This window comes from Neovison vison, chromosome 6, assembly GCF_020171115.1.
Source record: "Neovison vison isolate M4711 chromosome 6, ASM_NN_V1, whole genome shotgun sequence".
Classification (NCBI taxonomy): domain Eukaryota; kingdom Metazoa; phylum Chordata; class Mammalia; order Carnivora; family Mustelidae; genus Neogale; species Neogale vison.
The window spans coordinates 222,192,230-222,202,298 of NC_058096.1; the positions used below are offsets into that span (position 1 = coordinate 222,192,230).

Sequence of the window (10,069 nt, forward strand, 5' to 3'; positions counted from 1 at the left end):
AAAGGCAAGGAGGCCTGTGTGTCTGGAGCAGAGTGGGTGAGACGGAGAGAGGGAGGCGAGGAGGGCAGGGAGGGGCAGGGCAGGTCATGCAGGGTCTTGGGGGCTGCAGAGAGGACTCTGGTCACTCTGGAACAGGGCCATCCCTGACACTGTGGGGGCGCTGAACAGCCTCCCTGGTCCCCACCCACTAGACGCTGGGAGCGCCCCCAGTTGTGACAACCACAGACGTCCTGAGCATCACCCAGTGTCCCCTGGGGGCACCACTGTCTCAGGTGAGAACCACTTTGCTAGATCCCTTCCTCTTCCTCACCTCCCCCACCAAGAGCTGCTGATTTGACCCTTTAACTATGTCTCCCCAGGACCTTCAGGTCAAAGCCAAGATTGCCGGCCTCTGCAGCCCTTCCCGGCCTCACCCCTGCTACCTTCCGGACTCTTCTCTCATTCCCTCCGCCGCCCTTCCCCCCCGGATCCACTTGTAACTCCCCAGACACGCAGCCTCCAGGCCTCAGGTGCCCGATCCTGGAATTCCAGCCCCTCCCCCATAGCCCTGCTCTCCCCAAATCACTGTAGAATACACATAGCATAACTTGACCGTCTTAACCATGTCTAAGCGCACACTCACCTGGTCCTGTGACCACCCCCACCCTCCGGCTCCAGAACCTTCCATCTCCCCCCACGGAGACTCTGTCCCCACAAAGCAGGGACACACCACCCCTGCCCCAGCCCCGGCCCCCACCACCTCCTCTCTGTCCGTGTGGACGGGACTCCTCTGGGGCCCTCCTGGGAGTGGGGTCCTGCGGGACGGGTCCTTCCGGGTCTGGTTCCTTTCGTTGCGTCCCGTGTCCTCGGGGTCCCTCCGCGTCATGGCAGGGCTGAGGGTCCCCCCCTTCCTAAGGCTGACCGTGTTCCCACGTGGGGACGGCCGCGCCCCGTGTATCGGTTCATCCATCGGCGGACACGGGCTGTTTTGCACGCGCGGCCGCCGCGAACTGTGCCGGGAACAGCCGTGGCAAACAGCGCTCGGAGACCTTCAGTCCTTCTGGGTCTGTGCGAGCTGTCGGCTCCTACGGCAACGGGTGTCCGTGTTTTGAGGAACTGCCAGACCCTCTTCCCCAGCACCGGCCCAGCGCGCGTCCCCAGCCGTGCGTGAGGGCTCTGGTCTGTCCACACCCTGGCGGTCACTCCTGTCTGCTCTGTTTTCAGACGCTGCCCCGGGGGGGGGCGGGCTGGCGCCTCCTTGTGCGGCTGGCACGCGTTCCCGCAGCACCTTCAACCCCAGCTCGTCCGCTCCGCCCGCCCCCCGCACACACCACCACCCCCAGGGCCCGCACAGACGTCTGTCCGACGCCCAGAGCCGTGGGCGCCCTCGGACACAGAGCGGGGGAGGTCGGGGGTGAAGAGAGGAGCCCGCAGCCCCGACCGTGCGTGGGCCTCGGGGCTGTCTCCTCCCCTCCCTGGGCCTCCATCTCCCACTGTGGTGAGGTTGCTCTGGCCCCCCCCCCCCAGCCGCCATGGGTGTCCCTCACCTGCTGCTTCCCCCGAGCAGAGGGCCGGGGACAAGAACGGCCTCTCCCAGCTTTCCCACGCTTACCCTGCCCGCGCCGCCGGGCAATCCACCATCCTCAGGAGGCCCTCAGAGGGGCTGGGGCAACGACAAGGCTGGCAGAAAGCTCTCTCTGCTCCAAGACCCTCTGTGCCTTAGCTACCCCATCTGGAAAAGGCAGATTCTGAGCTCCCTAAGGGGCCCTGTCTTTTCCCTGCTCACCGCCTTCAAGGGCTCCCACCTCATTCAGGGTAAAACCCACCATCCGAGCGTCCACAGGCCCACAGTCCCTCCCAGCGCAACTGGCCCTGACCCCTCCTCCCTCCCTCCCCTCACTGTCTCTGCTCCAGCCACATTGGCCTTCTCGCTTCTCCTCCGACAGGGCAAACTCATTCTGACCTCAGGGCCTTTGCATGTGCTGTTTCTGGTCCTGGAATGCCTTTCCCTTGGCTTCAGAACCACAGCTTCCTCATCTGTCATTCAGATGAGAGGCAAGAGAGGCAAGGTTCGCTGTCACCTCCAACACATCCTACTCGATCTCCTTCGTGGCAGCGCAGTCCAATCGAAACCTCACTGATTTGCGTCCCCATTTGTTACCAGTCCCTCCTCTGCCTGGGATTGCTTTGCATCCCCAGAGCCCAGCGCAGTGCCTGACACACAACAGAGACTTGACAGACAATCGTTGACCGTACGACCGCCTGGCCCTGTATCGAGGACCCCTACAACGCGAAGGACATTACTCAGACTCATTATACGAATCACATGACACAGGCGAACTCTAGTTTCTACAACCTAGTCTGGAAGACAGCTGTCAACATTGCTTCTCTTTTACAAACGAGGAAGCTGCGGCTCAGAAAAGGTGAGGTGGCTTGTCTAAGATCCCCCAGAAGCAACAAAGCAGAGACAGGAACAGAAACCAAGCCTGTCCGACTGCAAACCTGACGGGTCATCCCCACCCATCATGTGAGGAGGAAGGTGGGTGTTAGGTATCCATCGTCCACACACGCATCCACCCGTCCATCTGTCCATCCACCCACCCTCTGTCTACCCATCCGTCCTCCCATCCATCATCCATCCATCCATCCATCCATCTATCCGTCCATCCTCCATCCATCCATCATCTGTCCATCCATCTGTCTGTCCGTCCACCCATCCGTCCATCCATCCATCCATCCATCCATCATCTGTCCATCCATCCATCCGTCCGTCCACCCACCCGTCCATCCACCCACCATCTGTCTACCCATCCGTCCTTCCATCCATCATCTGTCCATCCATCTATCCGTCCATCATCCATCCATCCATCATCTGTCCATCCATCTGTCTGTCCGTCCACCCATCCGTCCATCCATCCATCCATCCATCCATCATCTGTCCATCCATCCATCCGTCCGTCCACCCACCCGTCCATCCACCCACCATCTGTCTACCCATCCGTCCTTCCATCCATCATCTGTCCATCCATCTATCCGTCCATCCTCCATCCATCCATCATCTGTCCATCCATCTGTCTGTCCGTCCACCCATCCGTCCATCCATCCATCCATCCATCCATCATCTGTCCATCCATCCATCCGTCCGTCCACCCACCCGTCCATCCACCCACCATCTGTCTACCCATCCGTCCTTCCATCCATCATCTGTCCATCCATCTATCCGTCCATCATCCATCCATCCATCATCTGTCCATCCATCCATCCACTCACTCATCATCTGTCTATCCATCTGTCCTTCCATCCATCATCTGTCCGTCCATCCGCCCATCCACCCACACACCCATCCATCAGTCCATTCCGGCTTCCACTCTCCTACCTGTTCTTTCACCTCCCGATCCGCTCATACATCCGCCAACACATCGCCACCCATCCACGCACGCGTCCATCCACGCCGGGGCCGGTCTACTCGCTGACCCGTCCGTCTATCCGGATCGCAGGTGGCCTACCCGCCCGGGCCGCCCGCTCCCCACCGGCCCATCCTCTCACTCCGCCGCGCCCTCATCCATCCACATGTTCACTTCCAAACGGCAAATGAGACACAGTCCTTGCCCTCCTAGGGCATAGGTATCAGTGACGACCCCCAGGACCCCAGGCCAACAGGACGTTGCCAGGTCGGTGTCTTCCAAACCTAGTAGCCCCTTCCTCTGGCACTGGTTGCCTTTGGCCCAAGGACCGCCAGCCTCCCTCGACGACCTTTACCCTGAGTCTAACCCTCCACACTCACACCTCTGTCCCTGCCGCCTTCCCTCCTCTTCCACAGTGGGCCAAGCCTCGGTCCGGGAGGTTGCGACGCCCGATACATTGCTGTGTGACTCGGGGCTGAGTGCCACTGCCCTCCGAGCCCCCGTTCCTCACGTGACCCGTGGGGGGGAGGGGAGCTTGATTTTTCTGAGGACACGAGTCTGCTTCTTTGCACTCCTCGGCCCCCACAGTGCGGGTCCGCCCCAAGGGGAAGCTTCCTCTCTTTTCATCCAGGTGTGCAGGAAGTCAGCGTATCCTGAATGAGGCTGTGTGTGAGGCCAGGAAGAGGCCGGCTATGGCAGGTAAAGACACATGAAGCGCCCTTTCCACACAAGTCCGACTTCCTCCCCTGCTCTACGTTTGTCCATGGCTCCCCAGTGCCCTCCGTCTGGGCTCACGGGCCCTGCAGGCCTTGCTACTCTCTGGCCTCGTCTCCCACGCCTCACCTAATGCTTTCTGTGCTCCACACGCCCAGGCCCCTGTAAGCCCGGCTGCCTCTGCCCACAGGCACGAGGGCAGGGACGGCCGCCCAGCGCACCCTCTGCTGTGTCTCACGCGCATCGCTGGGCCTGGGACACAGTAAGCGCTTCTGTGAATGAACAAATGAGATGTTTCCGCACCGCACCAACTCCTATTCGTCTTTCAAAGACCCTAAAGCCCACAGCAGAGCCCCCGATTCCCTGTCCCGTCCCCCCACGCTGCCTCCCTGTCTCTGCCCCGGCCCTGACCATCGGCTCTAGACGCTCACGGCCAGCTCTGTCCTGGCATCAGAGGGCCTTCATCCTGCCTCACCCAGGACGAGACAAGGCCCCGGAGGTTTTCAGGAAGTGTTGGCTGGATGAATGAATGAATGAATGAATGCACAGGCACCTGAGTGAGTGCGGCCTTCCTGAGCGTCCCTGACGGCCAGGTTCTCATCTGCCAGGGTCAGGGGTGAGAGAGAAAGACATGAGCCCGTGCCAGACCCAGCTCCTGGGCCCACCCCCAATGCCAGAGCCTCTCAGAAGAGCCCTGCCAGGTAAGTCCCATGTCAGAAGGGGAAGCTGAGACTCCGAGGACCCCTTCCTGCTTTCCCTGCCAGGGCAAAACCTCCGCCCCTCTCCCACCAGAAGTTTCCAGAGTTAACACTGCTCTGGGCCTTTACACATGCTGTTGTCTGTGCCAGGAACACCTGTCCCCTTCAACAGATCCTTCTCACCCTACAGGTGTCAGCTGGTTCACATGATGAGCCCAGCCTGGTGCCAAAAGGCTTAACTGCCTACCATTCTGGTCCTCAGCATCCCCGCCCTCTGAGGTGGGGAGGCCCGCAGCTCTCCCCTTCCTGTAGGGGACAACATCGTCTGCCAGTAAGATGCACGGAAACCAGACTCATCTCAATGCCAAACTTGGAATGGCTCGTTCACACTGACCACCTCCTCCAGGAAGCCCTCCTGGTCTCCATACCTGCAGGAACCAGGGCTCCTCTGGTTTCTCCCTGGAGGCGCGTGTTTCCACCATCACAACCCTAACAGCAATGCCTTTGACCTCCTCGGTCCTCACTGTGTCCTCCTGCCAGGCTGGGATCTGAAGGCAGGTCAGGTCTTGGGGGACATTTCTATCTGTGTTGTTCGACTTCGTATCCTGGGTCTAGAACGGGGCCCGGTGCTCAGTAAATGTTGGTTATATGGGTCGATGGAGACGTGGGTCTCATTCACTCCATCGTGAATCCCAAACCGATTCCTGTTCCCCCAGATTCCCACGTCCCCACAAACGCGGCACACAGTAGGTGCTCAGTCAAGGCTCTCTGCCTGAAGGAGGGCAGAAGTGATGCCACAGTCACAGCCTGGAAGGCCCCCAGGGCCTCCTAAAAGCCTGTTAAATCAGGGAAGGATGGGCGGCTGGGGAAACTGAGTCACGGAGGCAGGGCATGCCTAGCCCGGACTCGGGCCCCCCCGCAACCCCCATGTGCCCTCTCAGCTCGCCATGTCCTCCCTCGGGGGCCCCCGCCAGGCAGCCCTCCGTCTCCCGTCTCCCGTCTCCCGGGGCTGGGCTCTCACGCCTCAGAGCTCGGCGTGCTCCAGCCGCCCCTCCTGCCGCCAGCCCAGCAGCTGGTGCTCCCATGGAAACCACAGGCCTCCACCGGGCCCCCCACCTGCAGCGGCCCCCCTCTCGCAACCTCCGCTTTAAGACAAATATTGTCATTAAAATGCAAATGCATATACGATTACCATAAATGGGGGGCTGGAGGCGGCCGAGCCCCTATGGCGGGCTGGGGCCAGGGTAGGCACGGATGCTTGGCCCCCCTCGGGAGAGAGGGACCGCGTGGCCACACCAGGCACCTCCGTGAGTCCCCTCTGAGGGCGCCGTCCCCTGGCTGGGACCTGGTGGGGGGACATGGGGACACTGGCCCGTGGGAGACCCCCACCCGCCCACCCCGCTCCTGGCCTGAGCTCTTGGTGAGGCACAGGTCTGAGTGGAGAAGCGGCCTTGCTCCCTCCACGCTGCCCCTTCTCCTTGGTTCTCCCTGCCTCCCCCTGCCTCTCCCTGGCTGTGTGTGGGGAGGGGTCCTCCCCTGCCCCTGTTCCTCTCAGTCTCTGTGTCTCCTTCTCTCCTTCTGCTCTGAGTCTCTCTCTGTCTCTCCTTCTGTCTCTGAATCTCTGTTTTTCTGTCTCTCTGTCTCCATCCCTTTCTCTCTTAAAAACAAAACAAGCCAGCGCCCAAGGGCCTGCCCTCTTTCTGAGGACTGTATCCTTCCCATCCTCCCCCGACCCCCTACCCTGCCACATTCCCAGAGCCCAGGGCCTGGCTGGACCATCCCCTGGTCTCAGCGGGGGACCCAGCACACGGTCCCTGAGGCATCCGGGTGCCTCCCGTCACAGCCCCTTCCCACCCAACACCATCTTGGAGGGCCCTGACTTGGCTTGGGGGGACCTGTCACCCCTCCATCACACAGACAGACTTTTGTGTTCCCTGGGCTGGAGGGAGACGGGGGTGGGGGGGGACAGCGGGGGACCCAGCTCCCGGCCCCTGCGAGCCTCAGTTTCCCTTCCACGTGAAAGGCGCTGATGCTCACAGCCCACCTCAGGGGTGACCCCTTCCGCGGGCGCTGAACCGGCCTGGGCGTGACAGTTAAGGATGAGATGACCCATAGAAGGAGGGTGACGAGGACAACGCTGGGTGGCCCTTGCTGCATGGGGAGCGGTGGCACGGGGACCCACCTCACCCTCTCTGGCCCTCCTGCGTCCCTGCTGCCCCTCGTCATGGGATCCCCCAGCATTCAGGAGCCCAGAAGGCTGGGGGGGGTCCCCTCCCTTCTCCCCCGCTACGACCACACCCCCAAGCCCACTCCTCTCAGCAGGACAGCAGGTGTCCTGTGCCCTGTTGGTTCCCCAGAACGAAACCAGATCACCCCCATTTCCCATTCATCATTCCACCTCCCTTTGGCTGAGACCCAGAGAGGGGCAGCCACGGGCCACAGGTCCCACAGCAGAGCCCCAAACGCGGTGGGTCCTCGAGACCCCCTCACCTCCAGCTTGCCCCCCCCAGCCCCTTCCCACAGGTGAGGCCCAGCCAGGCCCAGCACAGGTGGGATCAGGAAAGAGATTCATCCTTGACCCGCGGGCGTCGGGGAGTGGATGTGAGGACAGGTCCCCTGCCCTAGCCACAGGCCCTCCATCCAGGACCCCTGGGACGTGGAGGGTAACAGGCAGGTGTCTGTCAGGGGACACACTGTTGCCTAATTTTCCCCCACCTGAGAAGGCCCCTGAGGTGTCCCTAATCCAAGAATTTCCAGTCAGAAAAACATAACCGCACATTCAAGGGGCCTTGCTCTGTGACAGTGGGGGAAACCGAGGCTCTGGCCACAGTCGCTCTTTTCTTGCTGGCCAGGGGGCGGGGGGGGGGCACCAGGGGAGACTTAAAAAATGAGGAAAGGGGAAAGAAAGGAAGGATCACCCCGTGTGGCCATCTCCAGCCCTCTGTGGGCTTCCTCGATCCAGAGCTCACCGACAGCCTTTCAGCCCAACATTCGGGGGCCGTGCGGACACCCCCTCCAGTCTCCATCAGAATCTTTCTAGAAATGGGCCCTCCAGGCATACTCAGGGTAGGGGCTTGAGGAAAGAGCCCTCACGCAGCCGTGGACCCCTGAGCGTGACTCATGGAGGAATGGAAACCCCCACCCTGCTAGTTCACGTAGAAGAATTGGATTTTCCAAGCCCGATATTTTTTTCTTTTCTTTTCTTTGCTTTCTTTCTTTCTTTCTTTCTTTCTTTTTTTTTTTTGGTGATGGTTGGATTTGAAAAAAGGTGGGGGATGGGATGGGTTTCTTTTCTCCCCTAAGATACCAGCTGGAGGGTCTAGCTACAGTGACGGGCCCTCGCTCCACCCCACCGGACTCTCCCCATGGCCTGCCCGGCCCGATCCATCCATCCATCCATCCATCCATCCATCCATCCAACAAACACGTATCCACGCTTCCCATGCCTGCAACAGAGAGGAGGACAGAGACAAGCAGGGTCGGAAATAGGTCATGGGTCCTGGCCCATCCCCAAGGCACCTCCAGGGTCTTGTCAAGGGTGTGCACAAAGCCTACACCGTCCCCACCCTGGGTCGCCAACATCTTCACAGGAGAGCCGTCAAAGCTACCGTAATTCAGACAGCGGGCCCATGATTGGAGCCCAGGGCTGGGGCCCCAGTCCCCGGGCCCCTCCCCCTCGCACCCCATCGGAAAGAGAGTCAGGTGGGAAGGAGGTGGGCAGGCCTCCCCACCCCTCCTGCCTCCCCCACTGGGCTCCCAGGTCGCCCACGCCTCCCTGTCCACCCTGGGATCTGGGCTCTGCCAGATGGACGGTCCAGGCTCATCGTCTTTGGCCTCAGACCTCAACACATTGCTAACAGGCTAGGCCAGTTTTAACTTGAGCCAAAGGTGGAGGCAGGGAGGGGGAGGGCAGAGAAATGGAGGGGGGACACTGATCCAAACAGAGAGGATGGGCAGGGGGAGGGCACACCATAGCGTTTTAACCACCCAAGGCTGGGGAGGCTGGCGCCCCAGCACCCCCACCCCCGCTTCACTCAGCTCCTGATACCCCCACCCCGCTTTCTTTGTAGTTACCGATTAGCCCGGGGTCCTGGGCATCCGTGTTCCCTGCGGCTGGCCGGACCTGCCCCACTGGCCTGGCTTTGTGAAAATGACCAAAGCAATGGAGTCCAGAGGTGCAAACTTTCCCGACGGGGCCTGGGGAGGCCCAATGAATGGGGTGGGGGGGGCGAGGAGGGGGGGGCGATGTTCAGGCAGCTGCCCCAGCAAAGGGGCAGGAAAGAGTGGATGAGGGAGGGAGGAAGGGGTGGGGGTCCAGGGGGAATGGGAGGGAGAGGCAGAGAGAGAGAGAGAGAGAGAAGGATGTTGGGGGGGGGAGAGGATGGGAGGTAGAGGGAGATGGAGAGGAGAGAAAAGGAAAGAGAGAGGGAGAGGGAGAGAGAGGATGCCGGAAGGTGGGGAGGGAGGGAGAGGGGGCGGAGGAGGGGAGGGGGCCAGCTCGAATCTGTCAGCTGCACCCCCAGAGGGGGGAGGAGGGGTGGGTGGAAAAGGGGGGGGGAATGATGCCGTGGCAGAGGCGAGCAGAGGGAGGAGGTGAGGAGAGGAGGGCTGGGGGAGAGAAGATGCCGGAAGGTGGGGTGGGGAGGCCGACGGAGGGGAGGGGGAGGGAGGGGAGGGGAGGGAGGGGGCCGGGGCGCCCACCTTTGTGCATGCCCGTGTAGGGGTCTTTGAGCACCGTGAGCTCGTAGATGCGGCCGAACTGCTCGAAGAGCGGCTTGAGGTCCTTCTCGTCCAGGTTGCGCGGGATCTGGCCCACGAAGAGCTTGATGGCGTCCAGGTCCTTCATGCCGTCGGGCTGCCCCCCGGGGGGCTCGGGCCCGCTGCTGCCCACGGGCGAGGGCCGCGTCTGCAGGAGCTGCTGCTGCTGCCGGCGCGCCTCGCTCTCCGTCAGGCGGGCCATGGCGGGCGCAGGCGGGCGGCGGGCGCGGGACCGAGCCGGCGGCGGCGGCGGCGGCGGCGGCGGCGGGCGGCGGGCGGACTCGCAGCTGGAGCGACGGACGCCGCCTCCCGCCTCCCTCCCGCCCGGTCCCCGCGCCCTCCTCCCTCCTCCGCGCGCCCGCTCGCTCCAGCATCAGGACCACAAAAGGGCGGCTCCGCAGCGGCCCCTGGCGGCCGGAGCGCGCCTCGCCGCGGCGGCGCCCCCCGCCCCCCGCCCCCCGCGTGCCGGGCGCCCCGCGCGGGCGGGGACACCGAGGGCAGGGCGGACCCGGCTTC

At 62.4% G+C, this 10,069-nt stretch overlaps 1 protein-coding gene across 6 annotated transcripts in view; it reads right to left on the reverse strand.

The window, feature by feature from the left end:
• CELF5 (CUGBP Elav-like family member 5) overlaps nucleotides 1-9,761 on the reverse strand; it is a 49,008-nt gene extending 39,247 nt beyond the window's left edge. For 3 of the 6 annotated variants that reach the window (XM_044254579.1, XM_044254580.1, XM_044254582.1), the window contains exon 1: nucleotides 9,497-9,755. In XM_044254579.1, coding sequence (XP_044110514.1) covers nucleotides 9,497-9,755 — 259 coding nt within the window. Of the gene's footprint in view, nucleotides 1-9,496 lie in introns of all 6 variants that reach the window. The other 3 variants (XM_044254583.1, XM_044254584.1, XM_044254581.1) reach the window with 2 other exon arrangements.
• Between the last annotated feature and the right edge of the window lie 308 nt (nucleotides 9,762-10,069).